Source organism: Schistocerca piceifrons, chromosome X (genome assembly GCF_021461385.2).
Source record: "Schistocerca piceifrons isolate TAMUIC-IGC-003096 chromosome X, iqSchPice1.1, whole genome shotgun sequence".
Classification (NCBI taxonomy): Eukaryota; Metazoa; Arthropoda; class Insecta; order Orthoptera; family Acrididae; genus Schistocerca; species Schistocerca piceifrons.
Window position 1 is genome coordinate 72,620,479 of NC_060149.1, and position 27,041 is coordinate 72,647,519.

Below are 27,041 nucleotides of genomic sequence, written 5' to 3' on the forward strand. Positions count from 1 at the left end.
TTGATTCGATGGCTCTTTTGTATAACACTAGCTACACTTCTTTATATATTATGCACATATTATAATGTCTTGTAAGTATTCATTACATCATCACAGTATAATATTATTTCAATGTAAAGAATACCGACGTGACTATAGACTCGAGTGTCACCTATCGATCGTTTATTATCTACGGAGTTCAGAGAAAGCGAGTTGTGCACACATCGGGCCCTCGCGTCGATACCGATGCCCACAGGGTCCGCGGGAAACTCTGAAGTATCCTGTCCCGACCAAATTTAAAGAAGTTTGTACACTCAACAACAGTTGAATGAGAAGGAGCACATCCCCAGTCTGTTCTGAAAATAGGCTTGGATTACCTTTGCTTTCATATCTTTCTTTACGAAGTACTTAATCACTGCTCAAATCTCAATTTTTTTCCATCTGCACAGATCACTACACAGGAACAATAACAACGAATCGTCCGCATTACAACTCTCTACCCAATGCACAGACACGTCTCGTGTTTACTCAAAAAGGATGACCTATTATACGCGGGAACCTCATTGTGCAAGACCTAATATCTGGTGATGATTCTGGGGACTTTTCAAACTCCCCTCGTATGTCTCATGGATTGATTTGTGTCCACTTTTAAAAATAAAAGAATAATTGTGCACTTTACGAAAGAAACTGTTCATATTCAACCAAATCCGATTTTTCAGAAACTTATGGTCGCGATGTAGACATTTCGTTAGAACTACTGAAAGCCTTGGGAGAGCAAGCCATGTCAAAACTCTACTATCTGGTGAGCAATGTGTATGAGACATGCGAAATAACCTCAGACTTCAAAAAGAATATAATAATTCCAATTCCAATGAAAGCAGGTGCTGACAGGTGTGAAAATTACCGAACTATCAGCTTAATAAGTCACGGTTGCAAAATAATAACACGAATTCTTTACTGGCGAATGGAAAAACTGGTAGAAGCAGACATCGGTGAAAATCAGTTTGCATTCCATAGAAATGTAGGAAACCCCAGAGGCAACACTGACCATACGACTTATCTTAGAAGATAGATTAAGGAAAGGCAAACCTACGTAGACACAGAGAAAGCTTTTGACAGTGTTGAATGGAATACTATCTTTCAAATTCTGAAGGTGGCTGGGGTAAAATACAGGGAGAGAAAGGCCATTTACAATTCAAACAGAAACCAAATGGCAATTATAAGAGTCGAGGGGCATGAAAGGGAAGCAGTGGTTGAGAAAGAGTGAGACGGGGTGTAGACTATTTCCGATGTTATTCAATCTGTATATTGAGCAAGCAGCAAAGGAAACAAAAGAAAAATTTGTAGTAGGAATTAAAATCCACGGAGAAGAAATAAAAACTTTGAGGTGCCAATGACATTGTAATTCTGTCAGAGCCAGCAAAGGACTTCGAAGAGCAGTTAAACGGAGTGGACGGTGTCTTGAGAGGAGTATATAAGATGAACACCAATAACTGCTACATGGCTACCCGACTAAATGACGAACTAACGCCGACTACTTAATAACCCACATGAAACGAAGTAAAATAATGAGAGAATCGTTAGAAATCAGAGACTGACGACACTGAAAATTTCATTTCTTTCATTTAACTGTATTTGAGAGATATAGTAATGCAATAGCTACGAAAAAGTAGCTGTTCATTAAGAATTAATGCGAGACCTCAACTGAAATTTCAGAACATACAAGTTAATATGTCTACCGATGAAGAAGAGACACCGTTTTTTCAATCAAATATTCTCACTAATCTCAATAGTGACTTCAAAACAAGGCCTGTGGTGAGAAATAAGATAAAAGACGTCCCTCGTTACTCACTCTTGTAACAAGATTGCCACGAATTGTAACAGATGAGGCCAATGACCTTCAAGAATTTGGTGATGACCAGCGTTGCCTTTCTTTACATAAACAGAATGACGTTATTTCATCACGTATATCAAGGTGGATCAGCTTAAAAGCAAGGTATCAAATATATTGTTGTGTAATAGATTCATAAATTCACAAATTTTATATACTGTGACATTGATCCTTGACGCTTTTATTCTTGTTGCAGGTCCAGAAACACAAAGGCAATGCTGAGGAGATTATTTTTAAAGTGTTATCCGTTTTGGCATTAAAAGTTCTTCCCATTCGTCATTCGAAAACCTATTGTGACAGAACTGAAATTATTTATAACTAAACAAAGAAATGCGTTAATCACTTATGCACTAAATACATCGTTGTTAACGATTGAGTATGACAAGGCCAAAGCATTGTGAACTGAAAAATTAGGCCAACTATAGACAACATCGAGCGTATGACTAAAACAGGTCTGTACGCAAAATCTAAACCTGAACCTACTGAACAAGCCATAAATACAGAGGATGATATTTCTGTTGAAGACTGAGTGTCTTTACCTCAGAGGTAGCGTAGCTACCATACCACATTCTAAACTGACTTGGCCATTGCGTGAAAAATGTATACAAGGTGGTCATAAACAGTCTGAAGAGCCTGTAAGAGTGTTCCAGGTTAGGTTGTACTGAGAAATAACTTTTAAGAAAAAAATTCGATACGTTGCACCGTTTTTGAGTTAATTAGGATTGAAGTTAGCCAGTCAGGCCGTTGCGTACTCAAATTCAAGTCGCCCTCCAGAGAAGATGTCGCCAAATGTGGTCTTCGTTTGGTTTCGTAAAACCGAACAAGAGAGCGGTATGAAAATTGGACATGGGACGGTGGCAAGGATCAAACCCGAGCCAAAGACTGAGTAGCCTCATGCGCTATCATTTATGCTATGAGAAAGAGAGACACTAATTGTACCTGGAAAGCTGCTTGAATTTGGGCGCACAACAACCTAATTGGCTAACTTCAGTTCCAATTAACACGGAAACGGCGCAGCGTGTCGGTTTTTTAAAATTATCCCTCAGCGATACCTACGCTGCAACACATTTAAAAGCTTATCAGACTGCTTCTGGCCACTCTGTTAATTTGAATATGTACAAACTAAAAAAAGCTATTCATATCGTAGTTGTTAAATGATTATTCGTAGGCGTAATTTTTCATTTTGTGAATATGTACCAAAAAGTTGCCAGAAAAGAAACTTATAAAAATATACCAGAATACGAGGGACATGTACCTGAAATCGGTACTTGTTGTATGGCGGCTCATGATGGTACCTAATTAGAGCGATGGATTGCCAGGCAGGAAGCAATATGTTGCTTGACTCTTCTCGAAACTTGAATATTGATAGCAAACCACACTATATGTAAGTGCATCTCTTGTGGCGTAGCCGGCCGCGGTGGCCGTGCGGTTCTAGGCGCTGCAGTCCGGAACCGCGGGACTGCTACGGTCGCAAATTCGAATCCTGCCTCGGGCATGGACGTGTGTGATGTCCTTAGGTTAGTTAGGTTTAGGTAGTTCTAAGTTCTAGGGGACTGATGACACCAGATGTTAAGTCCCATAGTGCTCAGAGACATTTGAGCCATTTTTTTCTTGTGGCGTCTACCACGGAGTTGAATGAGCAACTGTGTGACGTCTTCGCGTTTACTAAACGGACACGTAACGATAGGCACGGCTCTTATTTAGATCTTCTATCGTTTTTCTATCAACACCATGAGGAAGAAAAATATTCATCGATCGAAGTTCTCGTATGCCACCTCCTTCGAGTGGTCTTCACGGCCTGATCATGAGGTTTTTTTTCTTTTTTTTTACGTCCTTCGCTGGGACCACACTTCCTGCGGATTCTTCTGCTGCACCTCTGCCTTTCTTCTAATGCATCTCTGACTTTGCTTCAATTAGTTTTATGTGGTAATTCCACTTTACATCACTCCGTACAGATTCTGCCAGCTATTTGACTGTTACCGATGACTTTTCGGCGGTCGTGCAACTAAACAATACAGTTTCTTTCGATTTACTTATCCCCAATGCATAACACTTTTTCATTCTAAAGGCCTTATGCCAATATCTGCATCAAACATCGATCCTCTGCCAAGTCTTCCTAGAATTATCAAACGTTGCGACTTCACAGTATACAACAGTATCATCTTCGAACAGCCTTACAACGTTATCCGTTAGAGAATTTATGTGTGTCATAAACAATAAAGACTCTATGATACTGTCGTAGATCACTTCCGAAGTTACTGTTACTTCTGTCTGTTACGTACAATTAATAATAACGTATTGTGTTCTGGAAGGAAGGCATGAATCCATCTGTCTGGTAAGCTCGTAATTTATTCGCTAAACGATAGGGTGGAACTGTAACCCGGACACCGCTGTCTATTGCTTTCTGAGTCTCTTGGACGAACAGCGGATGTTAGTATACACAAGATCGTTTTTCGCGGAAGACATATTGAATCCTACATGGTACTGTCAGTTTCCAGGAGGATGTTGTATACAAACCGTAGAAAGTTGTTGCGGAAAACAGAAATACATACAGAGGATCAGCGCGTGGTACAGGAATTGGCAGTTGACCCTCATCATAAACAAAGGTAAAGTAGTGGGCATAAATAGGCAGAAAAATCCATTACTGTGTGATTACACGACTGCTGAACGACACTGGAAACAGTCAGTTCCATTAAATATCGTGAGTATGCGTACGGAGCGATTCAAAGTGAAATAACCACATAAAAATAGTCACAGGTAATGGATATGCCAGAATGAGACTCATTGGAAGAATCTTCAGGAGGCGTAGTCCACCTACGAAGGAAGTAGGCTACAAAACTCTAGTTAGGTCGAAATTTGACTATTGCTCGTCGGTCGGAGACCCTCACTAGACAAGGCTGATTGAGGAAATACAGAGGATCTAAAGAAGAGCATATGTTTCGCTATAGTGTAAGACGTGTATATTTCTATTGTCTATTGGCAAATCACAATTTATGAAATATGTTTATATTTTATTAATAGGACTAAGTAGGAATAATTAATATTTGTCATGCTGGAAATAATTGTGGTAGCAGGGAATGTCTGCACCAAAGTATTGTTGACAGGAGAGATTGCAAATTGGTATAATTTTAAAAAGGGCGGGAGAGACCGCGTATGGACACATTTTAAGAAAAGAGCGGGGAAGACCGCGCATTGATACATTTTGTAATAGTAGCAGGGATTGACTGCACCAGAAAGCATTGTTGGCAGGAGAGACCGCACTTTAGCGTTCGTAGGAAGTCAGTAGTAAACGAGATGTGAAGCGAGTTGGTAGCAGGTCTGAAGCGAGAGGTTGAGAGGAGTAGTGTGCCTGCCAGCCACCAGCTATGATTTACAAGAGATTATAAACAAATGGTTCAAATGGCTCTGAGCACTATGGGACTTAACATCTGTGGTCATCAGTCCCCTAGAACTTAGAACTACTTAAACTTAACTAACCTACGGACATCACACATCCATGCCCGAGGCAGGATTCGAACCTGCGATCGTAGCGGTCACGCGGTTCCAGACTGAAGCGCCTAGAACCGCACGGCCACACCGGCCGGCGATTATAAACAGATGTACAGAGGCATCAACTAACTATTATCATAAGAGGAACTAATATTATTGAATTATTTTCTTTGCGAAACTCAAGACTACTGAAGATATGTTTGCGCAATGCTAGTTGTAAGATTATTGTAAAAAGTAAGTCACCTTTGAACGTTTGTAAAATCATTTCATTACCAACAGTAAATATTTGAAGCGTTTTCAGAATATAATTAATTTTTGCCAGCAATGTTGCATTACTGATTATAATCCATCCCAAAAACCATCAACATAAAACTTTGCAAAAATTTTATTGTTGTCAAGAAAAAGTGTAACCATGAATTACGTAACTTCAGTCAAATTAATTAAAGAATAACGTCAGCTTTGCTATTAAAGAATAACGTCAGTTTTGGTAATAAATACAGCCACTTATTATGACAGCCCACCAGCAGTTAATAGAGTATAGTAACACAGAGTAAGTATATTCATGTCGCAGTTCGATGTAGCAGTCAGATGGCGATCCAGTAACAGTAAAAAAAGGTAAGGAACAGTTTTGGGTTATTGCAGATAACGACTGAGGGCCACGACGACGACACATTCTATGTTTCGTCGAAATAATCACTTTTAATAAGCAGTAATTAAATTTGTATGCGAAGATTGAGAAAGACAATAAATTTCAGAGGGAAGATTTCATTTGTTATTATTAAGCAAGAGATAGAAATCCTAAGGAAAGGTTTCATGGTTTATTGTAAAAGGGAAGGTTATCATTAACAAAAGAGGTATAGAGGAGACGGGAAGGTTTCACTTGGCGACACCCAACCAGTAAGACTAGTGAATTTACTGTGAAAATGAATATACTGACTCTGACAATTGTATGAATAAGCTAGTGTTAAGTGTCGCAACGCTTATACGAAACTGTATACCTTTAATTCACAGGCCATCGGCAATTCTGTTTGCTCTATTGATTCTGCGTTAAAAAGTGTTTGTTCAGTGTTGAATCCGCTTTGAACAGTGATATATTTTGTTGCGTGTGTTAATTATAGACAATAGCCTGAAGAATAATTACTCTTTCTCAAAGGGATAATAGCGTAGAAAATACTGACGAGAAATTCTTTTCAGGAATAGACAGAAATAATACGTGTGAAAAACCAGATAGTGAAACGTTAGGTGAACAGACATTCGAGAGTAGTAATAATGTGGAATCTTTTGACGAACAATCAACTTCAGATATTCCAACTGATAATGAGATATTAATGCAAAATAATTTGTTTTTAAATACAACAGGCGCTACACAGCCACAAATTACGCGTAGCAGACATAATAGTTTCAGTAACGAAACCACTATAATGCAGTCAAACAGTGTGACTCCATTACGTGCCGAAACAGATTCAAACGGTACACAGCTACAAAATCTGCGTAGCAGATACAACAGTTTTATTGACAAAAATTCCGAAACCACAGAAGAGGTGACACGATTACAATCGTCTGAGGATGTTCAAATGAACACAGATGTACAACCTTTAACAAGGAATACAAATACACACAGAGGCCAATCCGAAAGGGATCCAATAATGGCATTTTTGCTGCAAATGAGACAAGACATGAATCGAAACTTTAAGAGAAGGGCACAAGAATCAGCACACACACAGATCAGAAATTAGACAAAATGTACCAAAATCTAAAGCACGGAATCAAAGTAGAAATTCAAGCAGTCGCTGAAAAATGAAATCAATAATTACACGCCAAGATTCAAGAAATAACAGATAAACAAGAAGCATTCGCGGTAAGCATACGAGAAACAATGACAGAGAACTTTTCTAAACAAAACACATTGATGAACGTTTTAACAGTCACACAGAAAACTGTTTGATACGTCACCGCAAACTGGTGCGATCGCAGGATAAAGAACGAAAAGAACTATCACAAACAATTAATAAACAGCGACAGGACGACAAAAAGAAAGTGTTTGCTCAGGGAAAAACTTACGTGGACAATCACATACACTCGATTTCGGAAGAAATCGAAATGGTTAAGGAGACAAATATTCAAATACAAGAGAGGCTCACGGGAATCCAATCACATACAATTGAGGCGAAAATTTCTACACACACTGAAATCCAGAATATTAGGGATAAATTGACAGAAGAAGTTCGGACACAAACTGACAAAATGGAACACACAGAAATCAATCAAGACTTGGAAAATTTGAAAGCAGGTTTTAAGAAAGTAACCAAAAGTAATCGTAAATTACGAAACGAAATGACAGAAAAGATCAACGAACTCACTATAAGAATAGACCTGTTAGATACTACCAATGACACTAAATCAGATGACAGTACACCAGTCTCAGTTCAACAGATTTCTAATAGTAAAGATACGCAAATTACAAATGTGCAACAAACAATCGCAGACCAAGAATCACGTAATAATTTGTTACATCCGAAAATCAATTCTTTACAGCAAAGGATAGCTGACACACAAGAAACAACGGTAATCAATTCCAACAGAACACACACCATTACGACATGCCTCAGATGCACAATACATATAATGTTGGTAGACTTCAGAGAGTAAGAGATCTTAACCAGGCAGAAAGACACACAAATTCATATTCACAACATTACGAAAATAATTACACACAAAGATATGACGATTTCGACCACAAGCATTTCCTTACAGTGAGAAAGTTTCAAACATTTAAAAACGACAGGACGCAAATACATCCACTGGACTGGATCCAGCAATTCAATGCGGCACTCCCACCATCATGGCCAGTTCAACATAAGCTAGAATTTATTACCAGTTTTCTTGAAGGGGAACCAGCGAGAAGAATGCGACCAATTGCTAGATAGTGTTTTTTAGTAGAAGCATTCCAGGAAGCATTTCTAGCAGCATATTGGTCAGATACCATACAGACTAGCATTAAAGATCTGCTAATTATTCTGCCAAATTTCGAGAATTCTACTTTCCCAACAATCACACAATTTTTCGAGTATATGGTTGAACAAAACCAATACCTCAATGAGCCATACAGTCAGTCCCCATTAATACAACTGTGTATTTCAAAACTCCCCAGAGCATTAAAAGTGTCATTATTAACAGGCCAGCAAAAGGACAGCGTGTACGCATTTAGAGACCTCTTGCAATTGGTAGAGCTATACCAGGCAGATTACGCGTTTGTTAATAAGAACTTTTCACGACATAACGCAAACCAGACAAACAATACTAATTTTGAGCAAATACGATTTGACAGTAAAAATCATAATAAACGCTTTCGCAGCGAAAATGAAAATTTTAATCTAGAATACGCACAGGGATTTAATGAACAGCAGTATAATAACAATGTACATTACAATTCAAGACAGCAACAAAGCCATCCAAATAACACGGCACATATACGACAGAAAATGCCGAACCGGTCAAACTTTCACATGACTCATCTCCAAAATAATGCGTCAGGTGCAAACAAATTACATGGGTCAGCCGCAAAATACACAAAACGAACAAAGACAGCCTTTTCAGAGAAACACGCGTGCCTCGCCGTATAACCACAGTTATGACGACAGAAGGAGAGATAACGAACACCGACCGCAAAGGAAATTCTACAATGATAATTTTCATAGAAATTCAAACAGTGCACAACAACCAAGTTATTGTATGAATGTACCAAACACAAGATTTCATCCGTCACCTACCGCTAATAATCAAAATGGTAGAACAGCACAGCTCATAGAAAACACATAACCCTCCCCGACAGGAAATGAAATGTCAGAACATTTATGACTAGAGATAGCCTGTGATGAATCTCTAAATGACGACACTATGGATAAGGACAGAGAAAAGATAACGATAGAGAATGCCATTACATTCGACGGCGTGCGAGACACATTGTTAGACGAAAAACCGATCATGCAGAAAACTATATGCCACCCAATAATTCAGATAAATTTAAAGTCACAAAATATTTTAGCAATAATTGATCCAGGCTCACCAATGTGCGTAATTAACGAAGACACATTTAACAGATGCAATAGCAATAATGATTACCTAGTATTCTCATTACACAAAACTAAAGTTATGGTGCATTTCCAGGAAAAATCATTGAAGTCAAAATACAGACACAATTAACGTTTGTTTTTGCAGGGCAAACTTTCCACAGCAATTGTTGGATAGTTCCATATTTAATTATAATATTAGGAATGAATTTTCTCGTACAGTGCGACGCAAAGATTGACTTCAAATCGTCATACTTAACATTGCAGAAGGAAGACAGTGAAGTGGTAGTGAGATTTCAAAACACAGTATCCTCAGAAGAACAAAATATACACAGGATAGAGATTATTGCAGATTCTGAAGATAACGATTGTTATCTCACACTATACACGAATACACATAATATTGACATGGCAGAGGATCAGGAGTGTAATGTATTAGAGACAATTACACGCAAGGTTGGAGACAGTATGGCAGAAGTCGACACAGAACGCACAGAATTAGAAAATATTCTTGTGCAACATAAAACAGTTTTTAACAATGTTTCAGGAACGATGACAGGATTTATGTGCGAATGTCAGGTGAAACCACACGAGACTTTCAAAGCAAAACTCTATCCAATCCCGCATATACTGAAATGATTACTTTTCCAAAGAAGCGTAGACTTTGTCATTGTCAGATAATAGACATGGCAGTAGCGAACATTAAACGAGGTGCAGATCGTCGGAAGAGACAGCAGAAGCAGGTAAGTAGATTCCGCAAGTACGAGATTGGTGATAAGGTACTAGTTCGTACCTATTATCTGTCACACAAAGGGAAGAAACGATGCAAAAAATTTGAACTTCTGTACGCAGGACCGTACAGAATTCGAAATATTCCGCACGCTAATGTAGTACACATTGAGACACACAGAACAAAAAAATCGAGAGGAAACCATCATATGTCAAACATAAAGAAATTCTTAAAATACACTCCTGGAAATGGAAAAAAGAACACATTGACACCGGTGTGTCAGACCCATCATACTTGCTCCGGACACTGCGAGAGGGCTGTACAAGCAATGATCACACGCACGGCACAGCGGACACACCAGGAACCGCGGTGTTGGCCGTCGAATGGCGCTAGCTGCGCAGCATTTGTGCACCGCCGCCGTCAGTGTCAGCCAGTTTGCCGTGGCATACGGAGCTCCATCGCAGTCTTTAACACTGGTAGCATGCCGCGACAGCGTGGACGTGAACCGTATGTGCAGTTGACGGACTTTGAGCGAGGGCGTATAGTGGGCATGCGGGAGGCCGGGTGGACGTACCGCCGAATTGCTCAACACGTGGGGCGTGAGGTCTCCACAGTACATCGATGTTGTCGCCAGTGGTCGGCGGAAGGTGCACGTGCCCGTCGACCTGGGACCGGACCGCAGCGACGCACGGATGCACGCCAAGACCGTAGGATCCTACGCAGTGCCGTAGGGGACCGCACCGCCACTTCCCAGCAAATTAGGGACACTGTTGCTCCTGGGGTATCGGCGAGGACCATTCGCAACCGTCTCCATGAAGCTGGGCTACGGTCCCGCACACCGTTAGGCCGTCTTCCGCTCACGCCCCAACATCGTGCAGCCCGCCTCCAGTGGTGTCGCGACAGGCGTGAATGGAGGGACGAATGGAGACGTGTCGTCTTCAGCGATGAGAGTCGCTTCTGCCTTGGTGCCAATGATGGTCGTATGCGTGTTTGGCGCCGTGCAGGTGAGCGCCACAATCAGGACTGCATACGACCGAGGCACACAGGGCCAACACCCGGCATCATGGTGTGGGGAGCGATCTCCTACACTGGCCGTACACCACTGGTGATCGTCGAGGGGACACTGAATAGTGCACGGTACATCCAAACCGTCATCGAACCCATCGTTCTACCATTCCTAGACCGGCAAGGGAACTTGCTGTTCCAACAGGACAATGCACGTCCGCCTGTATCCCGTGCCACCCAACGTGCTCTAGAAGGTGTAAGTCAACTACCCTGGCCAGCAAGATCTCCGGATCTGTCCCCCATTGAGCATGTTTGGGACTGGATGAAGCGTCGTCTCACGCGGTCTGCACGTCCAGCACGAACGCTGGTCCAACTGAGGCGCCAGGTGGAAATGGCATGGCAAGCCGTTCCACAGGACTACATCCAGCATCTCTACGATCGTCTCCATGGGAGAATAGCAGCCTGCATTGCTGCGAAAGGTGGATATACACTGTACTAGTGCCGACATTGTGCATGCTCTGTTGCCTGTGTCTATGTGCCTGTGGTTCTGTCAGTGTGATCATGTGATGTATCTGACCCCAGGAATGTGTCAATAAAGTTTCCCCTTCCTGGGACAATGAATTCACGGTGTTCTTATTTCAATTTCCAGGAGTGTAGAAAAACCTTCTTACAGGGATACATATAGACAGAGTATAACAACGAGCTTTTTGGCACATTTCAGCAAGCCCGAATACAGTGAGCTACTAATGGGTTATTTACGTGCACAACAGGTCACCTCGATTCGACCGCAGATAAATACACTGAACATTAATAGCAGTCTTAGAAGCGTTCTCGCAGGACATTTATTTCACATTATGTAAGGTAAGTGAAGCAATTAACAGGACTACTTTAAGTGTAAATGTATAACACGTACAAATAATTTTCATACAGTAGTAGCAGTTAGATGTATTCTTTAACTGGTGCATGCAGCGTTGTTGTCATAGTTCACCAAAATAAACGTAGTTTTAATTATAAGTATTGAATATGGAGAAATGTGGATAAATGCTTTAAAGGTCATGCCGAGAGCTGACGCGATTTTCCAGATGCAGAGAGATGTTGAAGTCATGCCGTGCGCTGACGATTATTAACAATGAATATTTTATTATAGGCTATGCAGAAAGATGACACGAGGTACAAAGGAGAGAGAAGAATGAAGATGTTAGTATGTAAGGAATATAATTTAGTAATGGTTTATTTTGATAACAGGTGACACAGCGCAGCACAGCACTACGGATGGAGAAACCACATTAAATTGCTTACTATATCTACTTTGCTATTAGAAAAAATTTTTCTGAATCGAACATGATATCTTTTACATCAGATACATACATAGGAAAAACAGATCACACCAAATGTCAGCATACCGACTCGCACTCTACGTAAAATACAAATTTTTTCTCTTAAATAACAATGACGATGTGTGTTACACAACTCAAACATAATATATAGTCGACTGACAACATGACTCGTAACTGACGAACACATTACCGAACATACTGAAGTCACAGAAAGTGACATATTTTGTCAAAATGTACTTTCATATTTCAAAATCTGTGAATTCACAACCTGTGAAGTAATATAACAGTGTCTTTATGTAATTATTTATATGAGCACCAGATTGTGATTTATTTAGAGTCACAGAAATTGACATAGTTTGTATAAAGGTACTTGTCTATTTTATTTTTAAAAAATTGGTTCAAATGGCTCTGAGCACTATGGGACTCAACTGCTGAGGTCATTAGTCCCCTAGAACTTAGAACTAGTTAAACCTAACTAACCTAAGGACATCACAAACATCCATGCCCGAGGCAGGATTCGAACCTGCGACCGTAGCGGTCTTGCGGTTCCAGACTGCAGCGCCTTTAACCGCACGGCCACTTCGGCCGGCCTTTTATTTAAAATGTTGATGCCTAAAGGTACTACTAAATTCCACTTACAGAAATATTTGTTTATGTTATTGACTGTCAGGTAATGTAATATGTATAGTAGGCTGAATTCCCTACAGATGGAAAATGTGTTTTTTATGTAATTGTTTAAAACTATAAACTTTTTCTACAGTCACACAAGGTGACATATTTTGCCCTTTTAAACGTAAAATAAATAATTTTTATGAGCACAGAGGAAAGAGATGATGTAAAATTTGGTAATAACGGTATCAACCATATCCGTGAACCTTTCGACAAAATGATTATACCTGTACCTTAATTCCTGTGCATCCCCATGGTTATGGAGCTCAAACAAAGTGAATAGTGACCCACGTTACTTCAATCTACGATGTTTTCTATGAGGTGTCGGCATACCAAGATGCACACCACAGTCATGATGTACGTCAATAGGTGCTTGCATACCAAGATGCACACCATCACTACTAATGGACATTTGGAGTTGGAACTTGTACCTGATGTAGCTGCGGCAACTCAGGCAATTCGACGGTTAACTTAGTGTTTGGTTACACTAAAACTGCGGATCAAAGAGACGACGGAATCAGATGGCGAAATCTGGTGCTGTGCTATGTGCGGGAAAGAAACGGACTTTTGAGTGCATTCACATACAGTTGCCAGTGCTTTGACCATGCTATCCAATTCCTTTTTTTTCCCTTCCTTCAATATGGTACTAATAGATGCCAGTTTTACAAAAAAAATTATAATGAAACATAAACTATGTTCTAATTTTTGGCATCCATTACTATTAGAAATATAAATAACTTTTACTACCCGATGTACACTTCCAACTTACTGACTCATATTATTTGTATATTTTGATGTATACTCTTTTGAATATTCTCTTTGTTAGACTTAGGAAAACAAATTCTTATGACAGTATATGTATGTGGTTTGTTGAAAGAAATATTCTATCATTAGCTTACTTATTTCTAAAGATATTTCTATAATCAAATTTTCTCCTTGCGTCAAGTCCAAATGAGATAACAACGTAGGAAAATTTTAAGGAAACCCAGTGGAGGGTTATGTAAGACGTATATATTTCTATTGTCTATTGTCAAATCACAATTTATGAAAGATGTTATATTTTATTAATAGGATTAAGTAGGAATAATTAATATTTGTCATGTTGGAAATAATTGTGGTAGCAGGGAACGTCTGCACCAAAGTATTGTTGACAAGAGAGACCGCAAGTTGACATAATTTGAAAAAGGACAGGAGAGACCGCGTATGGATACATTTTAAGAAAAGAGCGGGAAAGACCGCGCGTTGATACATTTTGTAATGGTAGCAGGGATTGTCTGCACCAGAAAGCATTGTTGGCAGGAGAGACCGCACTTTAGCGTTCGTAGGAAGTCAGTAGTAAGGGAGATGTGAAGCGAATTGGTAGCAGGTTTGAAGCGAGAGGTTGAGAGGAGTAGTGTGCCTGCCAGCCACCAGCTATGATTTACAAGAGATTATAAACAGATGTACAGAGACATCAACTAACTATTATCATGAGAGGAACTAATATTATTGAATTATTTTCTTTGCGAAATTCAAGACTACTGAAGGTATGTTTGCGCAATGCTAGTTGTAAGATTATTGTAAAAAGTAAGTCCCATTTGAACGTTTGTAAAATCATTTCATTACCAACAGTAAATATTTGAAGCGTTTTCAGAATATAATTAATTTTTGCCAGCAATGTTGCATTACTGATTATAATCCATCCCAAAAACCATCAACATAAAACTTTGCAAAAATTTTATTGTTGTCAAGAAAAAGTGTAACCATGAATTACGTAACTTCACTCAAATTAATTAAAGAATAACGTCAGCTTTGCTATTAACGAATAACGTCAGCTTTGGTATTAAATACAGCCACTTATTATGACAGCCCACCAGCAGTTAACAGAGTATAGTAAAACAGAGTAAGTATATTCATGTCGCAGTTCGATGTAGCAGTCAGATGGAGATCCAGTAACAGTAAAAAAGGTAAGGAATAGTTTTGGGTTATTGCAGATAACGACTGAGGGCCACGACGACGACACATTCTATGTTTCGTCGAAATAATCACTTTTAATAAGCAGGAATTAAATTTGTATGCGAAGATTGAGAAAGACAATAAATTTCAGAGGGAAGATTTCATTTGTTATTATTAAGCAAGAGATAGAAATCCTAAGGAAATGTTTCATAGTTTATTGTAAAAGGGAAGGTTGCGTAACAAAAGAGATATAGAGGAGACGGTTATTGCGTAATAACACAAGAGGTATAGAGGAGACGGGATGGTTTCAATAGGTTCTGTTGGTAGCCTTGGCCAACTCCAGTGACAGTTCCTATACGACTGAAGCAACATGTCACTTCTTGGTACTATATCCCCCAAAAGTTTAGAGCTCACACAGAGACTTACCAATAGTCGTTCTTTCCGCCTACCTTTCACGGCTGGAACAGGAGTGGGCGAAGGTTACAGCGGTGGACGAAGTACCCTCCGCCACACACTGTTATTGACGTCCGCAGTATGAGCCTATAGTAATGTGCACACCGTCGTTTACTGTTGCTGAAAACAGTAACGACCTGGGCATTTCGCCAATAACTCGGATCACACTGTTTCTCGAGCGACGTACGATTGATTTGCTGTAGAAGAGGAGAAAGTTTAACAACAATAAAGAAGAAAGAGGAGTAGGTAGCGTGGTACCTGTCGCACGTCCTGCGTGCAGGTGGAGAGCAGAGAGAGCGTCTTGACGACCTCCTTGTTCTCCATGACGTGGCTGTAGAAGTTGCGCGCCTGCTGCGGGAAGGAGGGCCGCTCGTCGGAGGCGAGGCGGTACAGCTTGCGGCGGCGCGAGCGGGCGTCCTCGGGGCCGCGCGCCGCCTGCTCGAGGCGGGACACCACGTCAAGCACGGCCTGCGACGGCCGGCCGGCCAGCTTCCGCCAGCCGGACCTCTGCTCGCACACGGCCGCGCGCGTCAGCACGGGACAGACCAGGAAGAGCTGCGGCCAAGCGCCGCCGTGCACCACGCCTCTGCACAGCCGCCCTCATCGCTACTGCCGGAAAACTGGCAACTTAACGCCCACGCTATTTCTTCGGCCCATTGCTTTCTATCTTACGGAACACTGACTTTAACGGTGAGCCTTGTCACAACGGAACCTGACGGCACCCAGGTAAACGATAATTATCGCACAAAGTGTTGTATCCACGGACCCAACCAACCAACCAACTCGTGCACGCGCGCCCTGACCGTGACATCGCTGGCCCCAGTTCCTGTCGTGGGCGTCGGCGTCTCAGGGCGTTACCGCCGACGGAAGAGGTCGCGCCATGGCTGATCTCGGGTCCGCAGCGCCCTCTGCCTTTTGCACATAAGGAGGAGCGGTGGCCCCGAGATGGACAGTCTATTGTAGATTGTCTATTGCTAACTGTCCCTTAACATAGACAAATGTAATGTATTGCGAATACATAGAAAGAAGGATCCTTTATTGTATGATTATATGATAGCGGAACAAACACTGGTAGCAGTTACTTCTGTAAAATATCTGGGAGTATGCGTGCGGAACGATTTGAAGTGGAATGGTCATATAAAATTAATTGTTGGTAAGGCGGGTACCAGGTTGAGATTCATTGGGAGAGTGCTTAGAAAATGTAGTCCATCAACAAAGGAGGTGGCTTACAAAACACTCGTTCGACCTATACTTGAGTATTGCTCATGAGTGTGGGATCCGTACCAGATCGGTTTGACGGAGGAGATAGAGAAGATCCAAAGAAGAGCGGCGCGTTTCGTCACAGGGTTATTTGGTAACCGTGATAGCGTTACGGAGATGTTTAATAAACTCAAGTGGCAGACTCTGCAAGAGAGGCGCTCTGCATCGCGGTGTAGCTTGCTCGCCAGGTTTCGAGAGGGTGCGTTTCTGGATGAGGTATCGAATATATTGATTCCCCCTACTTATACCTCCCGAGGAGATCACGAATGTAAAATTAGAGAGATTAGAGCGCGCACGGAGGCTTTCAGACAGTCGTTCTTCCCGCGAACCATACGCGACTGGAACGGGAAAGGGAGGTAATGACAGTGGCACGTAAAGTGCCCTCCGCCACACACCGTTGGGTGGCTTGCGGAGTATAAATGTAGAATGTAGATGTAGAACCTTTCGTGGAGTTTATAGCGGAGCCATTGCAGTGTGATATTTGCTATTGCATTCGACTAGGCTCGGTACACGGATTACTCTTGGATATTACTTGGACTCTTATTGCTGGTTCACGTTTCGTCAGAAATAAAGATATGTTATCACTTCATTCTAGCTGGCGCAGTTCTTGTCATTAATTATTTTTCGGCCAACAGACATAGCTACATCCTGGTCACTACCCACGCTTTATACAATTTGTGGTGGCTGCCCCAAAAGTACCGCCGAGGACCTTGGGTTTGGGATCCGTCACAAAACAAAGGATTCTCCAAGTTTTATAAACTACACCAGTGGGAATAGTGTTGACAGCGTGACCAGTGGTGGCACCGTTCTCTCCCGCTCCTTTCGAGACAGAATTTATCTAATGCTCTGAGTAGAACTGTAAAACTGCCGTAGACTACCTTAGACTTTCACAAGTAAGCACAGACTACAGCAGTTTTTCTAGAGGCTTTGATCAGTTAAGATTGTAAATGTGTTACCCGTACGTTAAGTGTGTTGCAAACTTACCGGGTGTTACCTAATTTCGATCGCTTTGTTTGCATATGCAATCAGTGTCTTACTAGATTCCCCTAGAAACCGGAAGCGGCGAACCTTCTAGAAATGGCTCTGAGCACTATGGGACTAAACATCTGAGGTCATCAGTCGAACCTTCTAGAAACTGAGTGAGGATATATAAGGGGCTGTGTAACCTAAGGAATATATTGGCACTATTTGAATCAGGCTTCATTCGGAAATTGTTGGTTTGTAGCTTGAAACAATGGGACGCTGTAGTAGAAATTAAAAAAAAAGATTTATCATATAGCGCTAGAAAACGCAATTTCCCCATAAAAAGTCCGTAAAAGAAAAACATATTAAACATCGCTTCAATACTACGTAAAGCTTATGTAAAACATAGTTCTGTTTTCTATAAACAATTTTCGCACTTATTAATAACAACAGAGTTCTTATCTTCGATCATGATAAAGAACGTTCTATCGAGTACAAAAAACAACAATAATAATATAGGTTTTTTATGTTTGTGCATTTAAAATGTACTAGTAAGAACAGTAATTGCTTTGGTTGGATTAAAGCGCGGAAGTTACGAGATGAACTAATTTTTATTACTAGTATAATACAGTTTATATTTTGTAATGCTATAGAATACACGACTGACTAGCACTGATTGATGTAAGGTTCTAATTATGTGCAAAGCAAACAAAAAGCAAAGAGAAGTCTTCGGTGCACAATTCCTCTCTCATTCATATACCGGCTGATCAAAAAGTAAGTACAAATTTGAAAACTTAATAAATCACGGAATAATGTAGGTAGAGAGGTACAAATTGACACACATGCTTGGAATGACATGGGGTTTTGTTAGAACCAAAAAAATACAAACGTTCAAAAAATGTCCGACAGATGGCGCTTCATCTGATCAGAATAGCAATAATTAGCATAACAAAGTAAGACAAAGCAAAGATGATGTTCTCTACAGGAAATGCTCAATATGTCCACCATAATTCCTCAACAATAGCTGTAGTCGAGGAATAATGTTGGGAACAGCACTGTAAAGCATGTCCGGAGCTATGATGAGGCATTGGCGTCGGATGTTGTCTTTCAGCATCCCTAGAGATGTCGGTCGATCACGATACACTTGCGACTTCAGGTAACGCCAAAGCCAATAATCGCACGGACTGAGGTCTGGGGACCTTGGAGGCCAAGCATGACGAAAGTGGCGGCTGAGCACACGATCATCACCAAACGACGCGCGCAAGAGATCTTTCACGCTTCTAGAAATATGGAGTTGTTTTTTTTGTTCTAATAAAACCCCATGTCATTCCAAGCATGTGTGTCAATTTTTACATCTCTGTCTACATTATTCCGTGATTTATTAAGTTTTCAAATTTATACTGACTTTTCTATCACCCGGTATGTTACTTATCCCATCAGTGCTACCAATACTACCAGTCATCCTGCTATTTACTACGACATTTACTATGTCATTTATGTACTGTACCAAAACGACAGAACTGTAGTTTCGGTGGAGCGCAACTGTAGCTCTTAGTAATGGCATTGTTATCGATGGTCCTTCAAGACTTAACGACAAACAGCAGATCTTTAGTTTGTAGAAAAATGACAGGCTGAGGTGGAGCAGTACTCAGGTCACCGTTTGTCGATTTTTCACGGGCATCTGACGCAATGAGAAAATACAGGGCATTCATAAGTACCTATGGGGTTTCAGAAACGACTGTGCGAAAACTGCGAGATATATACAGAAAATGCACGCGTATCAGTGGATAGAGCATCCCTCCAAGTTTTTAACTGAAATTACATGTGCTCAGCACGCGTACAGTTTGCGACGTGCCAAATTGCAATAAGTACACGTCACTGCTTCTGCTGCTGTTGCTGCTGCCGGCGCCGCAGCCACCTGGGAAAATCCAGCGACAGCAGCCCACTTTAGAAATCTGTCCACTGGGTAGTCTGCCTATGGGCGTGAACTATTTCGACTAGGCAATATGGAGCGGATCATTTGTTGACATTAGAGTTGTGCTGTACCAAAATTACGGTTCGGTAGTCCTGGTACAGTATATAAATGACATGGTAAATGTTAGGATTACCGGTAATATTGGTAGCTCTGGTAGGGACAGAAACATAAATGAATGTATGAGAGAGAAGCTTGGAGCTGTCGACTTCTGTTTGTTCTTTGTTTTGCATACAGTTAGAACGGCACGTCGTTCAGTGTTAGTCAACTCTGTTTTCTGTATCATTACAAAATATAAATTGCGTTTTACCAATAATAAAAATTAGTTGATTGCGATTTCTGCGGTTTTATGTTACCAAAGCAATTACTTTTGTCGCAAGTACACTTTTCGTGAACAAACGTAAAAGTATCTGTATTATTATTGTTGTTTTTTGTACTCGGTAGAAGGATCTTCATTTTGATCAAAGGCAAAGTTTCCTATTACTATCGATAAGTGCGAAAGTTGTTGTGAAAAACGAAACATGTCTTATATAAGCTCGACGAAGTACTGAAGTAATGTTTGATGAGTTTTTGTTTTGCGTTCTTTTTAGTTTTACCCGTTTTGGAGGACATTATGTTTTATAGCGCTGCTTCGTAAATATGTATTGCGTTTTTAATCTTTGCTATTACATCTCCCTGTTTCAGGTTACAAATCAACAGATTTTGAATAAAACCTGAATTAAACAGTGATAATTTGGATTTTGCGATAGATACTGCTTATTTTTAAATAACAGACAGGATGGAAACTATGAGGAATAGAAATGTTCTGTAGGTTACACAGCCCTTTATATATTTTTACTTAATTTCTAGGCGTTTCACCGCTTCCCGTTTCTGCTGTAATCTAGTAAGACACCGATGGCATATACAATCAAAGTAATCGAAATGAGGTAGCGCGCCATAGATATGCAACACACTTAACATAGAGGTAAGGAGGTTATGATATTAACTCAGCAAGGCTACCGTCGTCTACGCTTCCTTATGATAGTCTACAGTAGCCTACAGAAGTTTTACTACTCTAGTAGGGTCACTTATGAGTTGATAATATGTTGATAACACAGTGATTCCTTGTCTGTTATGCTGCGTAACAGGCAGTAAAACTGTGCACTTCAGCATAACGAAACGGCGAGGGGTCTCGTGAATTATGTCACTGACTGCAGCTACAAAGCTGGCAACCTACCGATAAAGAATTACGATTACCGCCGGCACACTCCTATCCCCGACTCATTGAAACATCAGTCTCAAAGTTATATTCATCGAGACATAACGACATCTATGCCAAATGATGAAATGCGTTAAACAAGTTACTTCTTCCCTCCCATCGTGCAGCTACGCCACGAATGCGACGTTAAGCTCGTCAGATTGAAGGGCCAGGTGGAACAACGTTCGACTCTTATTAACCTGATCGTCGGGGTTAATCTAAAGGGCTGAACCCAAAACCATGCAAGACTCAGATTCTCAACAGATGCAGTAATTCTATGATTACTTTGCACGTTGTGGCTGTCATAACACTGACAAGTTTTTCAGTTTTCATTTCTTACTCTGGCCACTTCAAGGAAGGGCACTGTATGTTACGTCTAGCAGGAAGTTGATTGTCCGTGTAGAAAACACAGGAAATCCGTAACACACGCGCAACAATAATATCGTGGCTTAATATATAACATAATTTCGCGGCTGACTTCAACCAGAGTGTAATTTTGGACAAAAATTTAAAATTTGGAGAAAAATACTCTCGTCTGGGTCATATCAAAAATTGCTTTCCCTTTCGCATGGAGCGTTTATTAGTTCAGAGGCGTGGTGGACACGATTTTCAAGCTGTAATTGCATTCAGAATTACTTTTACGTTACACAACAGCAGTAAAAAAAGTCATTTTATTCGTGCGCAATAAAACCACCCATATACTGTGTGATCAAAAGTATCCGGACATCTGGCTGAAAACGACTTACAAGTTCCTCGTGCCCTCCATCGGTAGAGCTGGAATTCAGTACGGTGCTGGACCACCCTTAGCCTTGATGACAGCTTCCACTCTTGCAGGCAGATGTTGAATCAGATGCTGGAAGGTTTCTAGGGGAATGGCAGCCCATCCTTCACATAGTGCTGCACTGAGGAGAGGTATCGATGTCGGTCGGTGAAGCCTGGCACGAAGTTGTCGTTCCAAAACATCCCAAAGGTGTTCTATAGGATTCAGGTGAGAACTCTGTGCAGGCCAATCCATTACAGAGATGTTACTGTCGTGTAACCACTCCACCACAGGTCGTGCGTTATAAACAGGTGCTCGATCATGTTGAAAGATGTAATCGCCAACCTCGAATTGCTTTTCAATATTGGGAGGCAAGAAGGTACTTCAAACATCAACGTAGGCTAGTGCTGTGATAGCGCCACGCAAAACAACAAGGGATGCAAGCCCCATCCATGAAAATCACGACCGCACCATAACACCACCGCCTCCGAATTTTACTGTTGGCACTACACACGCTGGCAGATAACGTTCCCCGGACATTCGCCATACCCACACCCTGCCATCGGATCGCCACATTGTGTACCGTGATTAGTCACTCCACACAACGTTTTTCCACCGTTCAATCGTCCAATGTTTACGCTCCTTACACCTAGCGAGGCGTCGTTTGGCATTTACCAGCGTGATGTGTGGCTTATCAGCAGCCGTTCGACCATGAAATCCAACTGTTCTCACCTCCCGCTTAACTGTCATAGTACTTGCAGTGGATCCTGATGCAATTTGAATTCCTGTGTGATGGTCTGAATAGCTCTCTGCTTATTGCACATTACGACCCTCTTCAACTGTCAGCGGTCTCTGTCTGTCAACAGACGAGGTCGACTTGTACGCTTTTGTGCTGTACATGTCCCTCCACATTTCCACTTCACTATCACATCGGAAACAGTGGACCTAGGGATGTTTAGAAGTGTGGAAATCTCGCGTACGCACGTATGACACAACTGGCACCCAATGACCTGACCACGTTCGAAGTCCGTGAGTTCCACGTAGCGCCCCATTCTGCTCTCTCAAAATGTCTAATAACTACTGAGGTCGCTAATATAGAGTACCTGGCAGTAGGTGGCAGCACAAAGCATCTAATATGAAAAACATATGTTTTTGGGGGTGTCCGGATACTTTTGATCACATAGTGAATGTAAATTTTTTGCAGCACTAATCTTTACTGAGAAAGACATTTGCAATGAATACAGGGACGGTTTGTCTCTTGCGTTACTTGGACTTATCATGCAGCAGAGCTCAGACCACGGCAATATGAATTTCTGAGCCGTTTAGCATATATAATTATCCATAATACAGAGCCTCAACATTTATTTGAAAGCGCAGATGAAAGCAGAAAATTCGTCCTATGTTTGGATCTTTTAGGTAAAAAGAAAAAACATTCGCATAGCAAAGTACAGTAAATGACTCCGTTAGTATTGAATAATGCACAAACAGTTTTTCTCAATTAGACAACATTGATTTTTTGATTGGTTAATAGGCTGGAAGATTAAAAGAAATATAAAAAGAAAGTATCTTGCATCGGAACATTAAACGTGAACTATACATTATTTAGTGCCCTGAGAGAGGGCTGTTATATTTGCAAATTAGTAATTCGATACATAAAAGACCGTGTCAGCCTACATGGTCATGACTGGCCTCGATATGCTGTTGTATACTGTAAAGGTAATTCTGAGAAAAGCGAGAAAAAAGATAGCTTAAGACTGGAAAGACAGAAAATGTCTGAATATAGATGCACTTCAAGAACGGAATTATAAAAAATTCTCTCATTATTCAATAATGGTTTCATTTGATAAAAAAATATCTTCAAATTCATGCTACTGAGCAGGCGCACAATCATGCAGCTATATATTTAGCGGAGAGCAATAATTATTATTGAGAAAGGAAGTGCAACTGGCAAGCAGGATTGTGTCAGCTGTTGAAATATGGTCATACGAGTAGTTCACCCCAGAATGCTGTTGGACATTCCCTAGGCAGCTGTGAATAAAGCAAGAGAAAGATAGCTTAAGACTCGGAAGACAGAAAACGTCAGGATACAGAAGAACCTGAAGAACGGAATTATCAAAAATTCTCTCAGTATTCAACAACGATTGCATCAGAGAAAGAAAAAAAATTAATGTATACTATCAATTAGGCACGCCATCATGCAACTAAGTATTTAGTACGGAGCAACTAGCAGCAGAAGAAGAGATATTTTCAAGCAGTTTTACTAACGAAGGGAGGCAAGAACGAAAAAGGAAGCTACAGGTAACTTCGTTTTGTTCTGAATTTGTAGCCCCTGTTTCTGATTTTTGCAGTTTATTGACAGCAGTTGCTATTGATTTTTCTACAAACGAAACATCTCAATAGGAATTACCACTATTGAAATTTTACCTGAAGACTTTTTGCTTTATATTGAGGATTTCTATTGCAAACTATTCAAAAAGGTGTGATTTCTATCCCACTCTGTTGCTAACACTCCAGTGAAAATTCGAGACCCACAGGTTCTCTACTATGTTTTATTTCCGCTTATTTCTTCTACTCTGTCCCTTAAAAATCGCATAATATAGACGTAAGATTCTGCAACACAGACATTCGTTACATACAGCCGTGCTAAGTTATAACAGAACAGAAACAGCGTCCGATGTCAGTAGTTGAAAATAGTGTGCCTAAAGTCAGTTTGTAAAACAAGAGACATGAAAGCTAGGTATAGGTTGTTTAGTGTATGCTGTCCTCAAAGAATGAAACGCGACGTTCATACATGTTTCTGATCGTTGTACTGCTCTGATAGGGTGCAAGATTTCTTCTGTTTATGCTGTGTCTGATGGCTGTCTGCTGTGAATAATTATCATTTAAACGATTTTTGCCTTGTGTAAAAATCTGAATCCTTCTTGTAATTATAGTTTTCCAAATTACACTCCTGGAAATTGAAATAAGAACACCGTGAATTCATTGTCCCAGAAAGGGGAAACTTTATTGACACATTCCTGGGGTCAGATACATCACATGATCACACTGACAGAACCACAGGCACATAGACACAGGCAACAGAGCATGCACAATGTCGGCACTTGTACAGTGTATATCCACCTTTCGCAGCAATGCAGGCTGCTATTCTCCCATGGAGACGATCGTAGAGATGCTGGATGTAGTCCTGTGGAACGGCTTGCCATGCCATTTCCACCTGGCGCCTCAGTTGGACCAGCGTTCGTGCTGGACGTGCAGACCGCGTGAGACGACGCTTCATCCAGTCCCAAACATGCTCAATGGGGGACAGATCCGGAGATCTTGCTGGCCAGGGTAGTTGACTTACACCTTCTAGAGCACGTTGGGTGGCACGGGATACATGCGGACGTGCATTGTCCTGTTGGAACAGCAAGTTCCCTTGCCGGTCTAGGAATGGTAGAACGATGGGTTCGATGACGGTTTGGATGTACCGTGCACTATTCAGTGTCCCCTCGACGATCACCAGTGGTGTACGGCCAGTGTAGGAGATCGCTCCACACACCATGATGCCGGGTGTTGGCCCTGTGTGCCTCGGTCGTATGCAGTCCTGATTGTGGCGCTCACCTGCACGGCGCCAAACACGCCTACGACCATCATTGGCACCAAGGCAGAAGCGACTCTCATCGCTGAAGACGACACGTCTCCATTCGTCCCTCCATTCACGCCTGTCGCGACATCACTGGAGGCGGGCTGCACTATGTTGGGGCGTGAGCGGAAGACGGCCTAACGGTGTGCGGGACCGTAGCCCAGCTTCATGGAGACGGTTGCGAATGGTCCTCGCCGATACCCCAGGAGCAACAGTGTCCCTAATTTGCTGGGAAGTGGCGGTGCGGTCCCCTACGGCACTGCGTAGGATCCTACGGTCTTGGCGTGCATCCATGCGTCGCTGCGGTCCGGTCCCAGGTCGACGGGCACGTGCACCTTCCGCCGACCACTGGCGACAACATCGATGTACTGTGGAGACCTCACGCCCCACGTGTTGAGCAATTCGGCGGTACGTCCACCCGGCCTCCCGCATGCCCACTATACGCCCTCGCTCAAAGTCCGTCAACTGCACATACGGTTCACGTCCACGCTGTCGCGGCATGCTACCAGTGTTAAAGACTGCGATGGAGCTCCGTATGCCACGGCAAACTGGCTGACACTGACGGCGGCGGTGCACAAATGCTGCGCAGCTAGCGCCATTCGACGGCCAACACCGCGGTTCCTGGTGTGTCCGCTGTGCCGTGCGTGTGATCATTGCTTGTACAGCCCTCTCGCAGTGTCCGGAGCAAGTATGGTGGGTCTGACACACCGGTGTCAATGTGTTCTTTTTTCCATTTCCAGGAGTGTATAACTTATGTAAATAACACTAAGAAACATTCTGCCTGTTGTTTTTTACACAGATGTGATATCTGCTAAGTGCCAGAAACAAGTTATTTGCTCTGTGACTCATAAAACAACTATAATCGAATTCATCTTTCCTCAGTATTTCGTCGTGTTCACGATAAGGTCAAATTAAGAATTACAGAATACAGCGTTTCCTTACAAGTCAATTCAATGATACTAATTATTTATTATTCTAATAAAAAGCGATAAAAATCAGACTTGTGTTCTATAGATTCAGTTGAAACCATGCCAAACACAGATACGCCTTAAGATATGGCTGCAAAATAAGATCATTTCCAGGGTGGTGTCCAGCTATGCAGACACATTAATAATTGTTTCTTACCTACGTAATTGTTTAAGGATTAATTGAAAATATGGGGTTGTAAGACTTCTCTCAAGCGAAACTCTAGAAGCAAAAGATGAACAGTAAAATGCATTTTCCGAGCAAAGAGCTGTATTTTAGGAATAGGTATAAAGAACATCAATGTTTTACTCCAAGGAGGGAGTAAATCACCATCTTGAATTTTATTGAGGGCCAGAGATGTTTTTAATCTGAAAAGAAAGCACTCCAGATGTGATTCTTAGATTTTCTGCGTCTAGTGCAAACCATAAAATAGTGCGAATGCGTAGCAAATGTCTGCGAGTCGTTAACTGAGGCGGAACGTGGGGACCAACTCGGTATTCACCTAGCGGGATACGGAAATGCGCCTAAAACAACATTGAGGCTGTCTGGGATACTGGCCCTCGTCGTGGCCAGGCAGACACGAACCGGAGCCGGCGCGCCTACCTGAGTCTAGGAAGCAGCGCGCTAGCGCTCTCGGCTACCCTGGCAGGTAGATGTGATTCTTAGATATTTGTTTGATAATATTTTAGAAGGACTCCACCAC

The 27,041-nt window shown here is 41.6% G+C and overlaps 1 protein-coding gene across 1 annotated transcript in view; it reads right to left on the bottom strand.

Moving 5' to 3' along the window:
* The window catches only part of LOC124722180 (dynein axonemal heavy chain 5), an 843,802-nt gene that overhangs the window by 573,441 nt on the left and 243,320 nt on the right, over positions 1-27,041 (bottom strand). The window contains exon 23 of the mRNA XM_047247380.1: positions 15,817-15,996. Coding sequence (XP_047103336.1) covers positions 15,817-15,996 — 180 coding nt within the window. The remainder of the gene's footprint in view (positions 1-15,816; positions 15,997-27,041) is intronic.